A 23,998-nucleotide genomic window follows, 5' to 3' on the forward strand; every position below is an offset into this window, starting at 1 on the left:
GATGGCTCCACAGGGTTAGGGTCCAGCGAGACAGCTCAAAGTGCACTTTGTATTGCCAAGTACACATATCGAACGTCGCTCATGAAACTGCCTTGACTTATCTGTCTAAAAGTCTAATATAACTCATCACAACCGTACAAAGGAAACCGCAATAAACCCACACGCAAACAAGCCGGCCACCAGGGCAAATGGAATGCCAGTCCATTCGTGGCCAAGGCTGAGGCTCCACCGAAAAGACAGAGCCAGCAAGGGGCCTGCTACAAGTCCACCCACTGTTTGCGTTATGGCAAGGGCAGTGTAGAGCAGCCCTGCCTCGTCCTGGTGGACAAAGGTGGTTGCGAGACTGCGCGCGGCAGGAGGAAACCCGGAACCAAGTGCGAAGATGCCGATGCCCAGGGCGGCCAGGCCCACAACCGGAGCCAACGAAATAACCAGCGAGCCGATGGCGAAGAAGGCGACGGAAAGGCGGCTGATGAGGAGGTCCTTGCTTTGCGCGGTGCTTGAACTGCGCAGGTCGAGAAGTTTCTGGAGGGCCGGAAGTCCGGCTAGGAGCAGAGTGAAGTTTACGACTGCGCGGAGGGTGATTAAGACACTAGCCTGGAGTGAAGATGGTACGGTTAATCGGATCCAGTAGGTAGGTAACTCAATGCAATTCAGTACGCACCTTTTCGTATGTCCAATCAAACCGCTGTCGGATGTATTGCAAGAGAAAGCCCGTTGACCGGCGTCCTAACGCGGAAACGAAGAAAGCCAACAGAACAGCAATAATGTTGTGCTTCATAAGGGGCCGGAATTTCGATATAGGACTATAGTGCGTGGGTGTCATTGCCGTCCCATCCGCAGCGGTTGGCAAGCCTTCGTTCACACCCGTATCGGACCCCGAGCCGTACGGAGACGTTTCCGACTCCGTTTCCGCTTCCGTTTCCGTTTCAGACTGCGATACGGACCGCGACAAAGTCTCCGGCAGAAAGAGAACAGGAATCATGCCCGCGAGAAGGGTCAAGACGCTGTATAGCAGGTACGGGATCCAAGGGTTCCAGATGGACATGAGCAGCGCACTCAAGGGCGTCGCCACGATTTCTCCTACTTGTGCGCAGGCGGTTAAGAGGAAAAATAGCTTGGCTCGTTGGTCTGCCGGAGTGACGTCGGCGACAACTAAGAAGGTCATGGAGCTAGAGACGGCGTCCCCGCCGCCTACAAACTGAGGAAGCGACGACAGCCAGATAAGACGCGGTGCGAACAGGTCGGGCCGCCAGAGGACAGTCTTGGCGACGATATCCTGCAACATCGCGCCGAGGATGATCAAGTAAAACAAGGGGCGACGGCCGTAACGGTCGGCGATGATGCCGAAGGGGATTGCGACGAAAAGACCAGGCAGTTGGTTGAAGGTGTTGAGTAACTGGTTGACGGTCGCAAGCTCGGCCTGGACAGGTGCAGCTCTGCAATCTTTTTCGACTTGATTGAAGTTGTAATTGTATGGCTCGGATGATTCGTAGTAACGGCTGCAAATGTTGGCTTCCAGGATGCTCGTCTGGGGCGCGTCCAAGAAGAAGGCCGCAAGGTCCATCAGAAGAACCATGGCAAAGGTCACGGCGATAACACGCCGGCGGTGCTTCTCCTCATGGTCATCGCTCTTACCTGTGCCATTGTAACCCAGTAAAGGCCTCTCTTCTTGGCTGGCGGTCGGCATTGGGATGTCTTCCTTGCCTTCTGTCTCGTTTGCTGCAAGTGCTGAATGCGCTGCATTCAGATTTCGTTCGATAAACAGTTGCAGAGTGGTGGGTGGGTGGTTGCAATGCAACTTCCGACGTTCCCAGGCGCGTCGGAACAGGTTGGCTCACGGGAGTCATGGGTAAATTCAGGGGATGGATTGTCTCACCGTATGTGGGGCCAAACTATCCATATATAACCCTGACCCTTACTAATGCAAATTCCATACGGGAACCGGCCTCAACCGGGCATTAGGCATCTGCGTGTAAAAGTGGAAGGAGCCACTGCGTACAATACCTGTATTTATTTGGTTCGGACTGGCATCTGAAACTTGAACCTTAAACTACCTTACTTCTCTCTCGCAGAATACCACCAACTTCTCCATTGCGTTTCAAGCCGGAAAATCCGGAGAATCCGGAACCCGGGGCCCGCCGCGATCCGAAACCCGGCCCACCCGGAGGACCGGTACCCACTCGAGCCACTACGTCTACAACCCGCAATGGCCAATCCATGTCCGGAAGACAACACTTTGCCATCAGCCGAAAAGACCGCACATTTGAATGATTTATCAATTGTTAATCTATGGCTTGGCCTGGCTGGTGACGAAGTTGTCGCTGCCGTCGTCGTCATCGTCATCGTTGGGTTGGGCGGCTGACATCACGATTCGGCTCTTGAGTCTCGAACTGTATGTAAGTCTAGCGCAGGCACATGTGCCTGTTTGCCCTGCCTGCGCCAAACTTACATGTCAAGCTTGACTCTTGAGTGCTGGAGTGTACTAATGTCCGAAACCCCCGCCCCCCTTTTCTCACTACGAGGTACATACCTTACTACCGCGCGGATGCGTGTAACCCACCGATACGACGTTGGTTTGTTAACTTAGGTAAGGTACTTAGAGTTAGAATAGGTACGACGTTGTATTCGCGGCCTATTTCTACGTCCATTTGACTTCAAGAGCTACCTAGCTGCGATCTTCCACTACTAGTCCACTTCAACTACAACTCAACTCCAATTCTGGGCTCGATATCACCGGTCTGCCCTGCGCACGCAACAATACCTAACTACAGTGTCCGGTGGGTGGCACGTTCCACGTCCAAGTATGATAACCCAGTGACCTGGGCTAGCATCACTTGACGAGTCCGGCCTCACGCTTCAGGGTTCTACCTTAGTTGTAGTTCTGGACGGCGTCCTCAGTGAGTCCGGCCGCACGCTTCTGGTAGTTCTGTACGGCATCCTCAGTTGGCCCAGCCGAGCGCTCATAGTTCTGCACAGCATCCTCGCCATAACCGGCAGCACGCTTGTTGTAGTTCTGGACGGCGTCCTCAGTCAGCCCAGCCGAACGCTCGTAATTCTGCACAGCATCCTCAGCGAGACCGGCAGTGCGCTTGTTGTAGTTCTGCACAGCGTCCTCAGTCACCCCAGCTGAACGCTCATAGTTCTGCACAGCATCCTCAGCATAACCGGCAGCGCGCTTGTTGTAGTTCTGCACGGCGTCCTCGGCAAGACCAGCAGCACGCTTCTTGTCGTAGTTCTGGACTGCGTCTTCACCATAACCGGCGGTGCGCTTGTTGTAGTTCTGCACAGCGTCTTCAGCCAGCCCTACAGCACGCTTCTTGTCGTAGTTCTGGACTGCGTCTTCACCATAACCGGCCGAACGCTCGTAATTCTGCACGGCATCTTCAGCGAGCCCGGCAGCACGCTTCTTGTCGTAGTTCTGAACAGCATCCTCAGCGAGGGCGCGCTTCTCGTAGTTCTGAACAGCGTCCTCAGCGAGGGCACGCTTCTCATAGTTCTGCACGGCGTCCTGGCTGACTGTAGACAACAAGTCTCAGTAACTAACCTTATGATGGACAGTTAGCGGGGACAAGAGGCTTAGACTTACGGCCTGCGGGACCGGCCAGGGGCGCAGCAAGTGCCGTAGCCAGGAGCGGCAAGAGAGCAATGAGCTTGGCGTTGAGAACCATGATGAAAGATGGTCTTGGACTGGAGACTAAGTGGGTTGCTAAACGGTGACTGAGTGGAGTGAAGTGATTTCAAAGATGGCTTCGAGGCTGAACGGTTGGGTTGAATGCCCTGCTTCTTGAAGCTGACCTTGTGTACTATCCTGTGCTACTTATACTTGATCTCCAGGGACATCAATCGGCCTTGATCCCGCTCAGGGCATCTTCCATATGATGATTACCACCTACGAACCTCGTTTCTCCTTACCAAATCTCTACAAGCAAACGGCCTCAAACACAAAGACCACACTTCAGCTGTACAGTCCATTGGCTCGTCGGAAGAGAGCATCGGAGGACTCTTTTACCTAGGTCCAAACAGGAAGGTCTGCCAACCTGCCAGGCAATGAGGCAAAACGAGAGTCGCATGGCATAATCTGGAAACTGAGCACTGTAACCTTCTTCCTGATGCAATGATGATCTGATCAATATGCTGGCAGGTTTTCAATGGCCGGCTTCAGGCCGGCGATGCAAGACACTCACGGACATGTTTCCGCCGTGTAGGTTATTGGCTCCTCGAGACAGCAATGCACTTATGTCTTATCGAAGGATTCCTGCTAATCCAGACCGGAAAGGGAAAATGTGAAGCAAAGCTGCATGCTGAGTTATCCGGCCCCCCTTTTCACGTTACATGCTCGGCCGCGGGTTGTCGTCATATCACTCAGCATATTGCAGGCTCAGGACTCAAACTCGAGACACATGATACCTTCCTGTCGGCTGCTGAGTGAGTCTACCGTGACATGAAGGATCAAGTTCTGCAACTAACACTCGTCCTTTGCAGGACTCAATCTGGTTGATCTCTGTACGACCCCGCTTGCCAAGATCTAACAAGTACAGTAAATGCATGGATTTTGAACCGGCGATCAGGCCAGGTTCTCGAGAGACAACATGGAAGACGATTCAGGCAGGTGGCAGGGACTGGATGCACAGGTGCTTGAACCAAATCATAACGATTCCATATTCCTAGGATTTTACTGCTATCTTCATGCTCCTCTCTCTCGTTGCCCCCTTCTTGTCGTGTTATTGTTCCATTACTTTTGAGTTGACAAAGTCTATCTTTCCCTAGGGCCCTTAATCTTCAAGTTCATTATGGAGTCGCCAGACAGGTTCAGCGCCACTTACAAACGGCTCCTCACTGAGAGTGAAAAGGATGACTCCGAGGACGAGATGTCCTTTCATGGCAGGAAGCGGCGTTCTCAGTGGTTACGCTGGGCTCTCGCATCTCTCCTTCTCATTGCCTACAGCCTTGTACTCCTCACATTGCCGCGTCTTGGGAGCCGCCCAAGTCTTGACCCCTTTCTTACCTACAGTATGTTTGCCACGCCTCCGGCTCAAACAATCCATTCATGACAGCATAGCAACTAACACCCGTCCGTCCGTCCCAGCCCCAGCGAAGGAAGCCATCAAGTACCAGGTTACAAAATTCGACGGGAGTCTCGGTCTGCGCACCAAGTACACCGGCCCACCACGCCCGGAGACAGAAGACGCCTGGGGCGCTCTGTTCAAGCACTACAACATCCGGTTCACCGCGGATGAGATCCGCAAGCTGAACCGCAGCGAGGACCCAAAACCCATCGAGCTGCGCGAGGGGGGGGGGTACTTTGGCCAGCTGAGCGCCTACCACCACCTCCACTGCCTCAAGATGCTGCGGCTGGTCGTGTGGCACGACGCGTACAACGTCAGCATCAACGACCTCCGCGGCCACGCGGACCACTGCATCGACGATATCCGCCAGGCCATCATGTGCCAGCCGGATTTGTCGGTCGTGACGTTCTGGTGGCACCCGCAGAAGCGCAAGCCCATGGCGAATTTCCATCTGGACCAGACGTGCGTGGATTGGGGCAAGCTGGATGAGTGGGCGGCCAAGAGGTCGTTTTCGATTTTCGATCAGAAGACGCTGGTTCATCCGACACTTGGTGAGGCTCTTCTTCTTTTTTTTTTTTTTTTTCTACCGGTTGAACGGCTGAGTTGCTGACTGCTCTGGCGTTACTAATCTAGGTATCTCATTTCCCATGGTTAATGGGGAGATTGAGGTGCATGAGAACCCGGATTTGCCCCCAGTGTGGCCAGAAGATGCCAGTGAGCACGCTGCCGGTCACGGTGAGCACAAAGCTGAGCAGCCGCAGTACCACGGTGATCACAAAGATCACAGCTGGTAGCTTGAGGGAGGACGGGAACATATGGCCGGGTCATTACTAAGGTACTAAGTACCTAGGTAACATCATCCGATGGTGGTTGTTTCTCACTCAGCCCCAATGTGTCACGGGTCTCAAGACCACCGTTGCCCAATGTGCCCAGTGTTAGCAGTTGCCGGGTCCTCAATCATGCACCCCCGCCGAAGGAATGGGTTCAGAATCTGTTTGTGTTTATACCTAGTATAGCTGTCAAGTAGAAATACCGCAATTTGCCTTCTTCTGGCTAAGTACCTACTGCAATCCAAGTCCCAAAGTGTATAAGTAATGGCGTGGATTTACCTTAGTGGTAGGTCTAGGTAGTACTAGTACACTACTACTTGTACCGAAGGTATGTACCTATCTAGTAAATGCACAATTCTCCATGGTAACCATAGACCTCCAACCGTGACAGTGGGAGAATGTTGTAAACCTAGGGGTGTGTCACCATCTCTCCATAGCATGTCGCCATGTCACGAGAGCACGTATGTACAGCCAACCCCCGGAAGCGTGACCGGTTGACCGCCGGTTGTAGTCGGGAACCGCCCCGGACTTGGCAGGTGGATTCGCCTATTTAGGGCGCGGCAATGACGCCAATGCGCGGCATTGCCCGAGCCGTCGAGTCGGCGCGTTCCCTGGCGTTGCTTAACTCAACCTCAGGACAAGCCAATGAAGGCCAGTGTACACGTGTAGGAACATCTTCAAACAAGGATAGGTGCAGAAGAACTTGGAGAAGCATTCCCTTGTTTGCACTAGATCCGTGCATTTGCCCGCCCGCAGCACACGTCCCAGGCATATCCGGGGTGCGTTCCGGACAGTGCAAGATTCCACCTTCCGTCTGCGTATGCATTGCCCCTCGCAGGATCAAGGCCCTGCTCCAGAGCTGGCGCCAGTAGTGTAATTGCCTTGGGCATGCAGCAGTGACCTGCTTACCGCCTACACTACAGGCGGGCCGCGGGTACTACCTACTATTAGTATTCTCCTGCACAAAGTGGCTGCAGGATTTGCCTGTAGTAGTGTAGCAAACGTACCTAGGTATACTAGTGTCTGTAGGACTGTGGCGCGTCAGGCGCTGCCTGCCAGTGGCTCTTCCCGTTCTCCACTACCCGACTTGCGCTCACTGCGACGTCAATGACGTCGATGCATCCAGTGATACCTAGGTAGGCTACTAACCTGAAGTACATTGCTCGGCTTTAAGTCGGTGGTTACTTATACGCGTGCAGGCACACCAGTGACCAGTGTCAGGCCAGGCATTAAAGTACTGTACATACATACTGCACAAGTACGATGCACAGCGTGCAGTGAAGTTTTTTACCGTAGTTCCTCGCCACTACATGTACTACTGTACGGCAGAAAAAGTCACTTATAGTACCTAGGTAGGCAGATGTATAAGGGGATGGGGATTGGGGCTAGAAGAATAGGTAGGTACTAGTATCAATTACGTTTGAGACACGAGCGTGGACTTCGCAACCCTTGGTAATGTTTCTAATGTACAAGAGTGTTGGCCTGCAGCCCGGGTTATAAGTGGAATAGTCCGTCGGCCGGGGGCCTTATCTCCTCCTCACCATCGGAATAGGTTAAGGTAAACACTAACGTCGTCGATGCATGACAGAACAGGCCAAGATGCCAATGATAACCCCCGCTAACACAACTGAGAGAGGTGGCAAGGTCATTCCTCTGGCTGAAAGCCATGTATTGATTGACTCTGACCATATTACTACTTAGCACGTACTACTACGGTACTAGGGACAGTTGCAAGTACCGAGTACATAAGGAAGGTGCTAAGATCGTTACACTTCGGGTCGATACATATCTTACAAAGCTGCAAAGAGGTAGATGGAGATCTTACAAAGCCATAATGTTGCGAGCATCTACTGATCAGCGGCAATAACTTGAATCCATGGATACTGGTCCTAGTAAGCCATTTGCATGAGGCGCCGTATTAATCGATGCCAATCAAGATGGAAATCCAAATCACCATCCGGCTAGGGCCCAAATAGAATACGCGTTGGGTCTGTCGGATGGAACGCAGGGTAGCATTCTCGATTGCAATATGCGCCCTCTCCCTGGCAGAAGGGGGAAGGATTCGATCCTTCCGGGTTGCATATACCAGTATCCTCCAGTATCATAGCATACACTACCTATACAACACCAGATCTTGATCTCCCCTGGTGCTTCAGGGCGGCCGCCCCCCCACGAGGACGATCAAATCCATCATCCGGGCTACCCGGGATGTGCTCATGTCATGTGGGGTGGTACGTATTGTACCTCCTGAGTGGCACGTACAATAAGGGGCTTACTACTAGCACTTAGCAAAAGGCGGAGTTCCGCGAGGTGGCGGATGGTTCTACCTACTTGCATGCAGTGCTTACATGCATGGCTAATACGACGTCTGGTCACACACAGCCGACCTGCCTACCTGAGCAGGTAGGTATTCGTCAACTGGTCGGGAGAGGTATCTCGGCCCCAACGCCTGAGTAGGCCGTCGACTCGGAGTACTTCTATCTGTATACATGCGTTTGGCATGTATACAGGGAAAGCGTTGTAAAAGTCTACGACACAACCATGACATGAACCTGGCACATGATACATTTCCAAGAGAGCGAACTGGAAAGGAGTCTATGGTTTAGAACATACCGTACTTGGGCAGACACAATGGGCTCTCTTTCACCGCAAGAGCTGTCGGCGTGTCTCCTTTACGACCCCAATCATTACGACAAGGAAAACCACCTAGCCGCACTTGAACATCGCCAGCAGGTCGTCCGAGCCTGGGGCATCCCGCCTGGAGCGTCAGTGCTCGAAATCGGACCAGGCCAGGGTGACCTCACTGTCGTGCTGGCTGATGCCGTTGGACGCACAGGCCGCGTAGTCGCCGTTGACAATGCGCCGCTGCACTGGGGTTCGTCAACTTTCTTTATAGTTTACCGCCATCCTTGTCCTCGCCGTGGATAACCCTCATCATCCTAATCAAACCCGGGCAAATAGGCACCCCGGACTATGCATCAGCTCAAGCCCATGTCCGCGTCTCTCCTGTAGGACACCAGATCACCTTCGTACAGGCTGACCCCATCGCGTATCTGTCGGGAGGCGCTGGCGGGCAAACGTTCGATTTCATCGTTTTTGGCTACTCCATCTGGTATTTCTCCAGTCCGGACATCCTGAAAAGAACACTCCAAGCGGCCTGTCAACATGTCCGGAGCGTGCTCATCGCAGAGTACAGTCTCTCCGCTTCCCATTTAGCTCAGGTGCCTCACGTTCTCACTGCCCTCGCGGCCAACGCTCTAGAGAGCTTCCGAGGGGAGGAGTCGAAACGAAACATACGCTGCGCGCTCAGCCCGCGTCAGATCACATCTTTTGCCGCGGATGCCGGCTGGGCGTTGGCCAAGGAGGAAATTGCCACGCCTTTGGTGAGACAGGCTGATGCGAGGAATGAAGCGGAAATGGTGCTCAACCCGCGGCGCCTGTTTCGTAAGGACCTGGATGAGGTGGTTTCTCGTACGGATCTCAAGATCGGTATCATGTTGCGGACCATGCTCGACGCGGTTGCAGCCAGCGTGGGAAATTTGGAGGGCGGGGTGGATAGTGCTAGGAACATGGATGTCTGGATTGCACGGTTCGAAAGGGGTTCGTAACAGCAAGCATACCTGCAGTGATCAGAACTTGGGGGTTGTTACTCTGGGAATTTGGTGGAGTTTTCGCCATCCACTCGGGAACTGCGTGCCGCACGCCGTTGTGTGACGAGGTTGAACGCGGTGAAATCGAGGTTTCTGGCAACAGGAAAGCGATAACTGTGGCCAAGTCAGTCCTGAACGAGACGTTGAGGCGGAAATGCATATTTGGTGATGCCGTGCTGCAACTGGCCACAATGGTGTAAAACAGTCGTAGCAAAAGAATGGATTCTTGGTGGAACTCGTGGTTCTCGATGGGACGTGTCCTAGCATTTGGCTTGTAATAGTTCGAAGTTAAACCGACTATCAACAACGGCTTGACAGCAATAGAAGAGTTAAGTCTGAAGCGCTCTTGAAATTCACTAATGGAAGTCAATCCCGCTGTGTTATGTTGATACGGGGAAGTCACAACCCCGGGGTCAAAAGTTGCTTAATAACCCCACTTATTGATCTAACGCGATCGCGTTCTCCCACGCGTCTTCCTTCTATCCACCTACAACCTTCGAACCACCATAACTTGGTCAATTTGAAGCTCAACATGCGTGCATTCGGTATGGACCTCAACCCCAACGTCCGCTTTAACAGTAGATTTAAGAGGCATCATAGGAAGAGTAATTGCACCCAGAGCATGTTATTCGATCGAGACAGGCCTCCCATCGCAGGGCGAGTCCATTATGTAATTAGGCCCCTGCACGTGCGTCAAATCCTCCCTCCGTGCCTCGAGGATACCACTTCGTACCACCCACCAACGAGCTACCTACCTACCTTAACCATGTAATTAGCAGATCGCGGCTTACGAATTTCTCAAGCCCTTCCCCAACTCGAGAACCACCCCCATACTGAAATCTAGGACTTACACTAGCACCCATGAATCCATGATATCAGTACTTACACTCTTTTATCCTGGAACAAATCAATGGATGTAATCCAGTGCGGCTTCGCGGCCGACACGGATTTCGGGCCGTCAGTGTCGCCTTGCCGCCGGGATTTCGACTTCACGATTCTCTTCGAAGAAGTGGTGCTTGTGATTGTTCCAGCATGCACTTTCGTCATCCTCGCCATCGCCTCCCTTCTGTCTCTACACCGAGCTCGAACGCTAGTCCGCCATGGCCGGCTGTACTGGATCAAGCTTTTCTGCGCTGCCGCACTATCAGCTTCACAGATTGCCGTCCTTGTCGTGCAAACACAACTCGCTAACAAGACGGCGGCCTCGATCCCCAGCGCCGTTACTTCGCTCGTCGCGACCATCTTTATCCCAGTCGTGTCTCACTTCGAGCATCTCAAGTCCCTTCGGCCTGCTTCGCTGCTGGTCGTGTTCCTCTCCCTGACATGTCTTTTTGAGGCCACTCGGACACGTACTCACTGGCTGAATGGAGAGGCGGCCTTGGCGGCCACCCTGTCCGTGGCTCTCGGAATCAGACTTATCGCTCTCTACTTTGAGATTTGGAGCAAGAGAGAGCTTCTTCTAGCGCCTGACGAGAAGGTGGCTGACGAGCTGCTGGCCGGTCCCATCAGCCGCACTGTCTTTCACTGGCTGAATAGGCTGATGGCTGGCGGTTACCGTGGAGTGCTACACCTTGAAGAGTTCGGCCCCATTGACGACCGCCTGCTCACGGCGCGTCTGAGACCTAAGTTCCGGGGTATCGGTAGTCAATACGGAAGCAAGGCTGATATCTCAGAGCAAGAGGGCTCGTCGACGGGCAACCGGCTCATCTGGCTTACATTCTTCGCTTTGGGCCGTACTTGGGCTGCTCCCGTCATTGCAAGACTCGCCGTCACGGCATTCACCTTTACTCAGCCCTTTCTCGCTAATGCAGCCTTGGCATACCTCGAAGCTGACTATCCCATCCCAGCTAGCCATGGGTATGGACTAATAGGCGCGGCGTTTCTATGCTATGTCGGTATTGCTGCTGCCACCGGCTGGTACTGGCATCAGGCGTTTCGCTGTGCCGTCATGATCCGTGGTGGGCTTGCGATCGCCATCTTCGAAAAGCTCCTGAGGCTTCCTGAAGGTGACAAACTCGAATCAATGGCCACCACGCTCATGGTCGCGGACCTCCAGAGGATCATGCAAGCTGTGGCCCACTGTCATGAAGTATGGGCTGGCACTATCGACACTGGGTTAGCAACTTGGTTGTTGTACAGACAACTTGGGCCATCTTGCTTCGTCATGCTCGGAGTTGCCGCAAGTGAGTGAATTCAGTAACAACGAGGAAATCCGTGTTGCAAATCACAGATAGCTAACGACCGCATCAAGTTTCCGGTCTGGGTTCCATGCAAATCATGAAGAAGACAGGTGCTAGCCAACAAAAGTGGCTGGCGGCTACGCAGAAACGATTGAAGCGTACCAAGCAGGTGCTGGACAGTTTAAAGGGGATCAAAATGACCTCGCAAACCTCGGTGGCTTATCAAACCCTGACCAAACTTCGGAACTGCGAAATAAAAGATTCTTCTTCTTTCCGTTGGTTCATGGTGGTAACCAACATTCTGTGTAAGTCTCACGCGCACCAGTACGCGGAGAATATACCATACCACTTCGCTGACAGCACCTTACCAACTCAGCATACTGTCCCTTGACTCTCTCTCCTCCTCTGATATTCGGCGTGTATGTCGGTACTGCCGGCAGCGGCTACGACTTCAGTGTATCCAAGGTTTTCACATCTCTGGTCATTATCACGTTGCTGTCCGCGCCTTTGGTCCGTCTCTTCCAGGTAATCCCTCAACTCGGTGGCGCGTACGGATGCTTCCAGCGACTACACGAGTTTCTTCTACTGGAAGAGAGGATCGACTTCAGAAAAGTCATGCCCAACGGGGACTCTGAAGCTGGCGGTCGCAATACTCCGGCAGCGGACACGCACATCATGTCGCTTCGAGATGTATCCCTTGGATGGAGCCCTAAAAGTAGCCCGATACTAACAAATATTAACTTTGAGATCAAGAAAGGGGCAAAGATTGCCATTATTGGCTCCGTGGGGACCGGGAAAACGCTACTTTTGAAGGGGCTCATCGGTGAAGCCTACAAAACCGATGGGCAGCTTACCTTAGCTCCGTCCATCTCATTCGCCTACTGTAGCCAGACGCCATGGCTTGAGAACGTCTCTGCGCAACAAAACATTATACAGTACGGGAGAGAAGCAAGTGATTCAGGTTACTACCGACAGTTGGCATTGGACTGCGCGCTGGATGACCTCATTCGGCTGCCTACATTCGCCTCAGGCCCCATTGGCAGTGGCGGCGTGATGCTTAGTGGTGGGCAACGTCAGAGATTGGTGAGTCCATATGCCCTTCTGAAGGACAAAATCACATGCTTGTTCCCTAACTGACATGCATATGTATGTAGGCGCTAGCTAGAGCCCTGGCGACGAAAAATGACGTCCTCCTTCTCGACGATGTGTTCAGTGCCTTGGACCGAAGAACGAGATGGCGTGTTGCCAACATGCTATTCAATCGAACCTCAATAAACGCCGAGAAGACGACAATATATACCACCCACGATGGTAGGACTATCCTCAGTCTTTGTGAGAGTATGTTGCTGACGTAGGCAGAACGTATTGCCAACCTCGCGGACGAGGTTTATCAGATTGACGAATGGGGTCATCTGTCCCGTAGACCAGACCTAGGCCTGGCTTCATTGACTGCCGCTGAAGGACAACTCTCTGATCCTCCCCTGATGGAATTCGTCGAAAGTTTGGAAGCGGCAGATCATTCCTCAACCGACAATAAATACGCCCAAACATCAGCCAAAGCTCAAGCACCGCTGGACGCCGTCGAGAGAGAGACCGCAAAGCAAATGCTAGGGGACAGAACTGTGTACAAGACGTATTTCAAGTCCGTAGGCTTGCTCCACTCGACTGTGTTCCTGGTCGGCGCCATGGCTTGGTCAGTCAGCTTTAAGTTCTCTGGCAAGTGCATATCCATCTCATAGCCTGATTACATTGTGTGCCCGGCATTTGCTTATCTTGATGGAACCATCCAGACATTTGGGTGCGATGGTGGTCAGATGCGTCCGCGGCAGGCGACAACAACCGGCTGGGATACTGGCTGGGTACATATGCAGCCTTGGGAGTTCTCCCACTCGTTGTCCTCTGCGCGTGGTTATATCACCAGCAATTCAACGTCATCACCCGATCCGGCAAGCATCTCCACGGCCAGCTCGTCACCACGGTTCTCAGAGCACAATTCCCAGTCATCAGCCAGGTCGACACGGGCACGACGCTGAACCGTTTCAGCCAGGATCTCATGTTTGTCGACATGCAGCTGCCCATTGACCTGTCCAACACGGCGTCCGAGCTGTTCACGGCAACCATCCAGATTGTGCTCATTGCCGTCGCGTCAGTGCCCGCGCTGTGCGCCATCCCGGTCATGTTCATCGTCTTGTACCTGGTGCAGCACTTTTATCTGCGGACATCGAAACAGCTGCGTCTTTTCGAGCTCGAGGCCACAGCCGCCTTGGTAACCAAGATTTCCGAGACGGGCTCTGGTGCTGGCCTCTCCACCATACGCGCGCACGGCTGGTCCGATGTTACCATGGCAAGGTTCCTCGAAAAGCTCGACCGCTCGCAGGAACCCGTTTACCTCCTGTACGCTGCGCAGCGCTGGTTGCAGCTGGTGCTCAACATGATAATTGCCGGCCTCGTGGTGGCGGTGCTCGGCGCCTCTATCGCGCTGAAAAGTTCGAATAGAGTGAGCCCGGGTGCAGTTGGCGTGGCGTTTCTGAATGCCGTGACGCTCGGCGAGACCCTGACGCAGCTCATTATTGCCTGGACGGGCCTGGAGACGTCGCTGGGTGCTATAGCACGTATCGCGCTCTTTCAGCGGCAGACTCCCGCTGAGGAAGAGGAGGATAGTGTGAGGGGTGTGAGCCGTGATCCGGGTGGTTGCGGCGGCGCCATACGCTTTGAGAATGTATGGGCAACGTACAACCCCCCCAGCAGCGAGATTCCAACCACCACGACCGCCGCAGAAAAAGAAGAAACAAGCATGACACCCCCAGGACTCGGACATGGAGGGCCAGACAGGGAATGGAGCCTCCGCGGGATCACCCTGTCCATCAATCCCGGCGAACGCATCGCCATCTGCGGCCGAACAGGCTCCGGCAAATCAACCATGCACCTCGCACTACTACGCATGGTCTACACCCCCATCGGATCTGTGTTCATCGACGGCGTGGACCATTTCACTCTATCCCTCGAGGCGCTGCGCAACCGGTTCCTTGTCATCTCGCAGGACAAGCTGGAGGGGTTTGACACGCTGCGTCAGGCGCTGGACCCGCATGGGGTGTTTTCGGACGCGAGGGTCGAGGCGGTGTTGCGTGAATGTGGCATGCTGGATGTGGTGATGAGGAGCTATGGTGGGTTGGCGGCGAGGAGGGAGGATTGTAGGTTCTCGGCGGGGGAGGAGCAGTTGTTGAGGGTTGCGAGAGTTGTGCTGGATGTGGAGAGGGAGAACTCCGGGGCACCGGACGGGGATGGGAAGGGGAGGATTGTGTTGTTGGATGAGGTTACGAGCAGGTATGTCGTCCCCTCAGGCTGGTGGTTTCTCGACTGGGTCCCAACTGACTGACGGTCTGCGTACCTACAGTATCGACAAGAAAACCGAAGAGAAGATCGAGTTCCTACTCAAGACCCGCCTTGGTGGGAGGACGCTGATTGCCATTAACCATCGGCTTGAGGCTGTGCTGAACTATGATCGTGTGGTGGTACTGGATAACGGGATGGTTGTTGACGTTGGCACGCCGGCGGAGCTGGTGGTGCGGTGTGGACTGTTTAAGGGGTTAAAGGTCCACGCTGATACTTAGAAAGCACACGGAGAGGTATACATGACTTCAGATTCTGGTAAGTGAGGTACTGCTTATATCCAGTCTGGTACCTTAGCCAGTTCACGCAGTCATGTCTGACACCCCTAATGATACAGTCCCAAGCGGCAGTATACCCTAAAACCCGACCCTTGGAGTCGGTGGCAGCGGCACGCAGATACCTCGGGACATGCGACAGCGGAATAACCGTTTCGAAACCCCGCCTCGGCGACTTGGCAAGAATCGTAGTGCTTCCGTGGATCTTGTCGGCGTGGTCACTCCCAAACTGTCCATCGTCAGCCTCCCACTGCACTCACACACGAGCATCTTTTTCAAGGGTACAACTTACCACAATCCACCCAGCAACCTCCGTCGCGCCATTCCAGCTCACATACACCGTCCCATCCTCAACCGCGATGCTCGGATCCCACGCCGGCTGTCCCTTCCAATGCCCCTTGAACACCCTGTACGCAGCATTCCACTCCGGATGATACTCATTCCCAATCCTCCCAAACTGGATATCCATAACCACCTCCCCATTCGCCTTATGCTCTGTCACCCCAGGCTGGGTACCCCACGCAACCAACACATTCCCACCTTTCAAGGAAGTGAATCCGCCCTGGGCGAGGGACTTGAGGCTCATGGGATGGAAAAACTCGCGAACAACCTCGGCCGTCTTCTTCTCATGGTCAAGCTTCACATGTATACCCCTGGAACAGTTTGCTGTGCAGCCCACGGCGTTGACTCGTTCAACCTGGTTGTCGAAGAGGGTGACGTGGTTGGAGTTGTCTTCGGACTTGAGGAGGCGAGGCTGATGCGGCATGGCGAAACCCGGGTCGCCGTGGAGAAACTGGAAGTCGTTGTCCTCGCCGCCAAGCGTCCAGATTGTGCTACCGTCGGTGCCGTTGATGAGGATCGCGTGGTTGAAGGATGCGCTGGAGACGAGGTAGTTCTTGCCGTACTGTGGCATGGGAGGGGGTGTCAACGTCAGGGGCTGTGAAGGAATCACCGCCTTGCCTAAGCCAGATCGCTGGGACGAGGCCTGGCGGGGACCTAGGATAGACAGGGGTGATGGGAAGCCAGACTGGACTTACCTTGGCCACACTGTTCATATGGTAAAATTCAAACCCATGCTCCCTCATATTGTCCTCAACAGTCTCCGGCGAGTCGGTGATGGAATAATGATCCGACGCCCTCCACTCAAACACCAAGCTGTTCGTCTTTGGATCAATCTCCTGAAACACCCCATCCAACAACGTCCCATCAACCGGGCCCCCAATCGGACTCAAATCAAACGGTATGGGATCATAAATCGCAATCAACACCGTACCCTCCTCCGTAACCTGACACTCATGCAGATCAGTCAACAACTCAAACTGATCCCCAATCGGCGTGATGTTATATCGCAGATTATACCCCTCATCAAAAAACAGACAACCACCCCTCCCATACCCCCAGAAGTCAGCCCCCTCCCAGAACGTGAGGAACCGCTCGCCACCCAGCTCCTGCACGCGTGTGTTCTTGACGTGCGGGCACCACTGGTCGGCGTACACAAGACTCAGATCGTCGGCGCGGAAGATCATTGGCGCGCCGGCGTGGTCGTAGTGCCAGTCGAGGAAGAGATAGGGGGCAGAGTCGAGTTGTGAGATGTCGAGCTTGGTGACTTGGAAGATCGGGGCCATGATGCCCGGGCTGCTGCGGAAGGTTTGGTTGGGGGCGTCGCCGAGGGCCCCGGCGTTGTATGACTCGGCGTCGGTCCAATGGGGGACGTCCGCCATCGTGGAGCTGACGAGCAACAGGAAGGCCGCGGTGGCCGCCTGTCGCTGAAGTGGGAGTCTCATTTTCTCTTTCGCGAGCAGACGGTGCTTGAGCCGGGAGTTGATGATGGTTGGGGTCTTGGGGAAATACTGAGATGGCAGGATGAGCTGGTCTACGTAGACACGAGAGCAGTCTAAGCCTGAGCTGCACAGGAGTGTTCCACGTCAAGCTGACTCGGACTTGACCTGGCACATGGCAGACTCATCTCAGCTGACAATGACATGACAACGACGGATATGACTGATTATTATACATCCTCACCCTTTGTCGGGAGAGGTTGCTATTACGTTGATTATCTTTCTAGCACACGTTACTCGTTGGCTGGATCTTCCCGTCGACAACAACGCGTGAGCAGATCGGAAATCGCAAAAGGAGCCGAGGGGCTGAGAGTAGGCCAATTCCATTTGGACGATCACTGATCCTAAGCCATTCAAAATCGAGTATTTCAGCCCTCTCACTAAATATTTCACACCGAATATGATATGTTGCAGTGGTGCATATAACTTGAAATAACGGACTTCAGCCCATCTGGCCCTCCGAGCTCATGGGACGCATGTTGACTTGGTGGAGTGGTCCCCTTGTGCCACCTGCACTCGAACAGCACAAAGAGAGCGCCACAACGGCACCGGTTGCGGCACTCGCGGTCCCAATACCGTGTCCACGGTGTCATTATCACCAATTCATTGCATCATCTTAATGAGTTGGTCCGGAAGTGTGGAGGGTTGTAGAACAATGGGCTGCAAGACCAGACAGTTAGGTGAGGTATGTCACCAGACATGCAGGCTACCTCTTAAGATCACATCTAGCGCGTTCTTAGTGCTAGCTGTTATGTATTGTACGGAGGTAGAAGTGTCTCTTATTCGTCAAAGAAGCCAAAATCATGGAAACAGCTAATAGGCCTGAGGTTGACTGGAATTCGAGTTCATTTTCCACAGCCCTGGAGGTACATACTGAGACATTGGCTCGCCCCTGCAGCCCACTCCAATCCCTGGCGTTGCCAATCACAAAGACCACTTCTTGCCCTCCAAATCCCTTACATGTAATCTGTTAGTCCGGAGAAGGGCCTGAGATTCCCCTTTGCCAGCATACTCAGCCCCTTATGATTGCTCGAGGTATCTCTGAGTCAGGACTACTCAAGAGAATCCTGGGGAACATAGGTATCTCAGGTAACGAATCATGTAGTTCTTATATCTAAATGCGGATAGTCTAATTACCAACTCCATGAACTCCCACGTGCAGCGGATGATTCCTCACGCCATGTTATTGAACATGAGCTCCATGACCTCAATATCCATCAGGGTAAAAGAGGGCCGAGAAAAACTGCATATGCACTAGGGACTAGATACCATGGTTACATTCAACCAACCAGTGCATATGTCTTACGGTGAACCTAGCAGACCTGCTGGCTGCATGTGCTGGTAGCTTGGTGAGCTTGGATGCTTATAACATTGGCTGAATCTGGCATCCATGCTGCTGGCCAGGCTTTGGCACCTCAATCTCGGTCTAACCACAGCTTTCATTGGCAAACCATCACATCCGCCACTAAATCCCCATAAACCGCCCGTTCAAGCTCATCATACAGCTGAACAACCACCTTGTCCCCCTGAGGCATCACGTTGACGAAGAGCGTAGCCGCAATGCCCGACTCGGGATCAACCCACTGCCCAAGTTAGCCGTCCAAACACTTCCACACCGATACAACTCTCACAGATGGAGGTACTCACCCAATGCCCATTCGCCATCCCCTGCCACATCATACTCCCCTTCCTCCTCTTCCCCAGACAGTCCTCCAGATTAATAATCCCACTGATCCCATGATCCAGCGGCATACCCGGCGGGAACTCGGGCACCATATTGTCATGAAACATATCCGTGACCGCCTTGAGCACAGCCCTCTGCGACTCGCTCAGCTGCGGCCGAAACATCTCCTGCACCGTCCCCCTCTTCAACAGTCCACCACCCTCACCGGCAAGCGACCTAAGCAAACTCTGCAACGCCTTCGCATGATCCTTCGCCGTCATGTACAGCCCACTCCCCAAACTCAACAACTCCGGCTGCACAGGAACCACCCAATCCGTCTCGGCGAGCCCACCAGTTTCGGGGTTGCGCATCATGCACGGCGCCGTGCGCGCAGCCACCTTATCAGTCATAGACTCCCGGTAAAAGGTGGTATCCTCCATGCCGAGTGGTTTGAACACCGTTTCCCGCATGTACTCGTCGAGGTTTTGGCCTGTGATGCGCTCGACGGCGAGCCCGGCAAACTCGGTCGCGCCGCCGTAGTACCATCCCTCCCCCGGCGGGAACTTCATGGGCACGCTCCATCCTTCGATGGTGTAGTCCAGGCAGGTGGCGGTGCGGCCGATGGAGTGGGACCATTTCATGAGCTCCGGGTCGGCGATGTCCGTGCCGATGCCCGCGCCGTGGGTGAGGAGGTGTCTGTTGAGGTTAGCGTTTGATGATGGTTAAGTAAGGTAGGTCGGGGTTATGGTAAAGGTGGCCTACCGGAGAGTAATCGGCCGGGTGTTGTTTTCCAGGATGGGCTTGTCGTCGTCGGTGAATCCCTTCAGGAGCTGCAGCTTTCCGAGCTCGGGAACGATGCAGCGCATGTCATCGTCTAGGCTCACGGATCCTTTCTCGACGAGGGCCATGACGCCCATCATGGTTATGATCTTGCTCATGGACGCCACCCATGTCCAGGTGTCGACTGCGAACTTGGGTGAGTCAGGGGCTAAGGTGGTTCGGCCTGCTGCTCCCTGGTACACGATGCCTGTGTGTCGGTTGTGTTAGGCCGTTGGTTGTGACACTCTGCTGATTTGCTTGCGTCGTCTTGGTTATGTACCATCTTTGTTGCATACGATGAAAGCAGCTCCGAGGAGCTTGCCAGCCGTATCCTCGCCCTCGGCGACGTATTTGTTCAGTATGCTGTCGAGCTTCTCCATTTGCTGGTCTGGAGGGAAGAAAACCGAGTATGAGGGGTCGTGTTGGTAATAAGATTAAGGAGTAAGGATGGAGTAAAGAATGGAAGAACAATAACTTGAAATGAATGCGTTAGAGGATGGTAGCTTTGTTTCGAGGAGCGGTCTCCCTACGTTCTTCCAGCTCTCTTTTGTATCTTGATTCGGATTGAAGTAGGGTAAGCACGGTAGAACTACTATAGGGAATTATTTACTAGTATCTTCCGCCAAGCGCTTCAAAGCTGCACCTGTGAGCGGGGTTGTACAGTCATAGTAGCATTTGAGTCATTCGGTGATGGAGCTTGGCGCTGCTTGAGTCCCGAGTTGTGCTGGGAACTGCATTTGTGTTTGGCTGACAGCCTGGCGGGTCCACAGGACGACGAAGGCATTCCGATGAATCCGACGCGAGCAAAACGTCATGGTCTCGGTTCGGGCCGAGCCTTGTATTGTACATGTACTCACATCAGTGAATCCACACCCGAACCACACTATTTGATGATTTCGAGTGACTCGGTATTCGAGTCCTCAATCCCTGCATTGCCAGGACCCGCACCGAAGCTTACAGTAACTCATCATGTCTTTTGTCCGAGTTTCATTACGAACCTAGGTACCTAGTATCTAAACACATACATATCAAAGGGCAGGCTTATTATTACTAAGTCCCTACTAGGTGTATAAGTATATTTCCTCTCTTGTAAGTTGCAATGATACCTATACACACAAGAATCGTGTCAGGGGACGACAGTGTATCAAATCCCCCTTCATTCAAGTTCTTGGCTCGGTGTTTTGCAAGCCTCACTTGGTCATTGCGGTGATGTTGATGCTGGAACGAAGTGTTCTATGCCTCTCAGTCTTAACAGCGGTCTAGAACCTATCCCAACCAACACGGTAACACCAATGACTGGACCTCTCGTTTAGCATCCCTGCCACGGCCGGAGCAGCTTCCATGCCATACCCCCTCCGTTTATTCCTTACCATCACAGCCTGAGTTGAACCCGTATATATCATCATCGCTTTCAATACCAACCATCAGCATACCCACACTAAAACAACCACTTAACATATCACCAACAGAGAAAGGCACACTCACAAAACAAACTCATCAACCTCCCCCCTCCCCAGCGCCTCAGCGCTCACCCAAACAGCCACACTGCGTGGACCCACGGGAAAAACCGCAAACCCATCCTCTCCAATGACCACATGGCCCGGACACCAATTGAGCACGTCCGTCCAGCACTCACCCGCATGCTGCTTCCCGACAAACATTGTTTTAACCGCATACTGCCAGGCGTTGGTCATGACGACGGCGAGCCCGGCGCCGCCGGAGCGTGACGGGTGGCCGAGGCGCGTGAACCCGACACAGTTCTTGTCACTGTCGTCGCCGTCGAAATAGTCGTGTTGCGACCCGTATGCCCAGAGTTTGCGCGCGAGAAGAAGTTTGGGGATGATCAGGCCGCCGCAGGGGGGGCGGGTGGAAACATGAAGATGATTGGGGTTGTTGGGCGGGTGGTGGTGGTGGGGTTGGGGTCCCATGGAGCCGAAGAGGTCCGAGTAAAAGACGCAGGGCAGGCCGGTGTTGGCGCGCAGGAGGATGAGTGCGTAGGCGAGGGGGAGGAAGAATGGGAGGACGGGTGTCTGCCAGGGAGGTTAGTACTCTAATGAGGGATGGGGAATGGTTGGGGAAGGGGGTATAAGTTACCTCAAGAGCCTGGCCGGGTTGCTGGTGTAAGTGTTAGTGGCTAGCATCTTGAGCTTTTGCTTCAGGGGTGATGGCGGAGCTTACAGTATCATGGTTAACAACGAATGTCTAAATTTTCATGTCAGCGCTTCTCTCTGTTGCACTAGATGGCTGCAGCTGGATGTCATGTCTTACCACAGCATTGTCCGGTTTCCACAAGACCAAGGAGTCATCCAAAACCTTTCTCAAATCCCCCTTTTCCTCCAGCAACGACAGTTTGCTAAAGTTCCCGAGCAGTTGCACATCAAACAGCCAGATCCGATGCTTCATGAACTCGATGAAAGCAGCAAGAAACTCGGAGTCTTCTCTCCAGTACTCGCCGACGAGAAACCAGTCAGGATCAACAGCCGCATCGACGTGCGATACAAAGTCGCGCAGGAACTCGAAACTGTAGTGCTTGATGGCGTCCAGACGCATGCCCCCGAGTTTTACCTGCCGTGGAAGCCACTCAACCCAGCGAAACAGGTCTGCCCTGACTTCGGGGTGGCTGTGGTCGATGTCTGCAAACATTCTAAGTGGTCAGGGGTCAGCATGATACTCCGCGACCGGAAGTCAACATAACCGCAGTCCAAACCTGGAACCTACAGAAAGTCGTAGTTCCCCAGCTCCTCGTCAATATCTTTCGCCCTAGACCATCACATTAGCCCCCTTTCCGTTATATCCTTCCGACTTTACCAAACCTTGCTCATGAATGCACTCACCACTCCTTCCCCACAAACCTCCACACCCCCCTCTCCTTCCCCTTCTCATCCCAATCCACCCCCTTAAAATGCTCCGCCCTCCACTGCATAGCACTATACCTCCCCCGTCGCCCCGGAAACCGAAACCCCGTCCACGCCTCAATCTCCCTCCTTGCCCCCTCCCCCTCTTTTTCCCTCATCCGATCCCTCTCCTCCATCTTACACGCCACCACCCTCTCCACAAAATCCGCCCCCGTCTTGTGATTCAACACCGCATCCCACAGTAACCTCACCCCGTGTTTCTCCGCAACCTCCCCGAGGGCAACAAGCTCCTCTTTAACCCCCCACTTCGTCCTCCTATCCCCCCCACCCCCACCCCCCTTCAAATCACCCCCATCCCTCGCAAATTCACCTAAGTCCCACAAATCATAAACATCATACCCATTCCCCCCCTGACCATCCGCAGCTTTACACCCAGGCGGAATCCACATCTTCGTTACCCCCAGCTTTGCCAGGGACGGGACAATACCCGCAAGGCGGCGCCAGTGCCGCCCGTCAGCGGGGACGTACCATTCGAAGCCCTGGAAGAGGGTTTCGTTTTGCGGGCAGGTCTGGTCGTCTGGGACGGGACATATCAGGGGGTTGGGCTGGGTGGTAGAGGTTGCGGCAAGGTGGGTGAGGCGTTTGCGTACGGGGCGGAGGTTGCTGGATCCCCCGCCTCCGGGCTCCTGGCGGGTTGCGGCGGCTTGGAGGGCGCGGAGGGGTGGTGGGAGGGTGGACGGGTCGGGGGTGGGGAGTAGGCTGAGGGAGGAGAGGTAGAGGGACATGTTGAGGGTTGAGGGTTGGTTGAGAGGTGAGGTTGTTTGGGGGGGGGGGTGGCGAGATGGTCCACGGCTGAGGGTCAACGACTTGACGCTGAGACGGGGGGTTTACCTAGGTAAGCAGGAGTCCGGTCAACTGTTACTGAGATGGTGGTCGGTTGCGATGGATTGGATGATGTTACCCAGGTCTCTGAGTTATAAAGAGTCAGTCTGCCAACGATGAATATGAACGAGGTCTGCGATTTTTATCATTGCTCCCTTCTTCGTAGCTTTGCTTTGTTTTCAGCTGAGGCTGAGGCGGTGAGGAGAGCGCCCAGTTTCTTCTTTCTCGTATTCTCCACATGGTTCTCCTGAATCTCCACTTCCCGATCGAGTCTAAGCCGACTGTAAGTTAGTGAGCTGAAGCACTGAACCACATGAATACCTATGTATTCCATCGATTCCAGGCACAATGGCTTCTAGGTTATACTAATAGTGTATATAAGTCTTAGAGCTTAGGTAGATTAGCTGTTGGTGACATCCTATACATTTTACTTAAGGTATCTTTTTATTCCAGCTTGTTTCTGTAATGCAGAACATGCTGTTGCACCGGCCGGGTTTGGCGGCCCTCCCGATCGGGTATAGCGCTGCGTCAGACTCGCGTGCTCGCA

The 23,998-nt window shown here is 53.8% G+C and overlaps 8 protein-coding genes across 8 annotated transcripts; 3 read left to right on the forward strand and 5 right to left on the reverse strand.

The window, feature by feature from the left end:
• Positions 1–69: 69 nt before the first annotated feature.
• N656DRAFT_840512 (MFS general substrate transporter) lies at positions 70–1,836 on the reverse strand. Its single transcript, XM_064818946.1, has 2 exons — positions 665–1,836; positions 70–597 (listed from the first exon to the last, which is right to left on the reverse strand). Exons 1-2 carry the CDS (start codon positions 1,688–1,690, stop codon positions 127–129), a joined length of 1,497 nt encoding a protein of 498 aa, XP_064664847.1. The 5' UTR covers positions 1,691–1,836; the 3' UTR covers positions 70–126.
• Positions 1,837–2,872: 1,036 nt separating this feature from the next.
• On the reverse strand, positions 2,873–3,750 carry N656DRAFT_849572 (uncharacterized protein; the record flags this gene model as incomplete). The annotated part of the gene is made up of 2 exons (XM_064819352.1): positions 3,590–3,750; positions 2,873–3,519 (listed from the first exon to the last, which is right to left on the reverse strand). Exons 1-2 carry the CDS (start codon positions 3,669–3,671, stop codon positions 2,873–2,875), a joined length of 729 nt encoding a protein of 242 aa, XP_064664848.1. The 5' UTR covers positions 3,672–3,750.
• A 1,121-nt stretch (positions 3,751–4,871) lies between these two features.
• N656DRAFT_833177 (uncharacterized protein) lies at positions 4,872–5,873 on the forward strand (the record flags this gene model as incomplete). The annotated part of the gene is made up of 3 exons (XM_064818682.1): positions 4,872–5,013; positions 5,090–5,620; positions 5,703–5,873. 3 exons carry the CDS (start codon positions 4,872–4,874, stop codon positions 5,861–5,863), a joined length of 834 nt encoding a protein of 277 aa, XP_064664849.1. The 3' UTR covers positions 5,864–5,873.
• Positions 5,874–8,530: 2,657 nt separating this feature from the next.
• On the forward strand, positions 8,531–9,507 carry N656DRAFT_849574 (S-adenosyl-L-methionine-dependent methyltransferase; the record flags this gene model as incomplete). Its single annotated transcript, XM_064819353.1, has 2 exons — positions 8,531–8,774; positions 8,861–9,507. 2 exons carry the CDS (start codon positions 8,531–8,533, stop codon positions 9,505–9,507), a joined length of 891 nt encoding a protein of 296 aa, XP_064664850.1.
• Positions 9,508–10,459: 952 nt separating this feature from the next.
• N656DRAFT_802839 (uncharacterized protein) lies at positions 10,460–15,340 on the forward strand (the record flags this gene model as incomplete). Its single annotated transcript, XM_064818293.1, has 9 exons — positions 10,460–11,732; positions 11,801–12,034; positions 12,106–12,419; positions 12,477–12,812; positions 12,884–13,040; positions 13,089–13,426; positions 13,520–13,588; positions 13,651–15,053; positions 15,124–15,340. 9 exons carry the CDS (start codon positions 10,460–10,462, stop codon positions 15,338–15,340), a joined length of 4,341 nt encoding a protein of 1,446 aa, XP_064664851.1.
• A 115-nt stretch (positions 15,341–15,455) lies between these two features.
• Positions 15,456–17,396, reverse strand: N656DRAFT_742154 (uncharacterized protein; the record flags this gene model as incomplete). Its single annotated transcript, XM_064812830.1, has 3 exons — positions 16,546–17,396; positions 15,687–16,289; positions 15,456–15,623 (listed from the first exon to the last, which is right to left on the reverse strand). Coding segments are annotated over exons 1-3 (1,404 nt in total), but the record flags the coding sequence as incomplete, so codon positions are not given.
• Positions 17,397–18,319: 923 nt separating this feature from the next.
• N656DRAFT_785491 (beta-lactamase/transpeptidase-like protein) lies at positions 18,320–20,421 on the reverse strand. The gene is made up of 4 exons (XM_064816399.1): positions 19,995–20,421; positions 19,658–19,922; positions 18,880–19,591; positions 18,320–18,815 (listed from the first exon to the last, which is right to left on the reverse strand). Exons 1-4 carry the CDS (start codon positions 20,092–20,094, stop codon positions 18,672–18,674), a joined length of 1,221 nt encoding a protein of 406 aa, XP_064664853.1. The 5' UTR covers positions 20,095–20,421; the 3' UTR covers positions 18,320–18,671.
• Positions 20,422–21,028: 607 nt separating this feature from the next.
• Positions 21,029–22,566, reverse strand: N656DRAFT_785493 (glycoside hydrolase family 13 protein). The gene is made up of 7 exons (XM_064816400.1): positions 22,528–22,566; positions 22,433–22,474; positions 21,983–22,358; positions 21,893–21,916; positions 21,809–21,829; positions 21,200–21,744; positions 21,029–21,122 (listed from the first exon to the last, which is right to left on the reverse strand). The coding sequence occupies exons 3-7, from the start codon at positions 22,262–22,264 to the stop codon at positions 21,074–21,076; spliced, it is 921 nt and encodes a 306-aa protein (XP_064664854.1). The 5' UTR covers positions 22,265–22,358; positions 22,433–22,474; positions 22,528–22,566; the 3' UTR covers positions 21,029–21,073.
• Positions 22,567–23,998: the final 1,432 nt, after the last annotated feature.

The sequence above is a fragment of the Canariomyces notabilis genome, assembly GCF_033297395.1.
Source record: "Canariomyces notabilis strain CBS 508.74 unplaced genomic scaffold N656scaffold_46, whole genome shotgun sequence".
NCBI classification, from domain to species: Eukaryota; Fungi; Ascomycota; class Sordariomycetes; order Sordariales; family Chaetomiaceae; genus Canariomyces; species Canariomyces notabilis.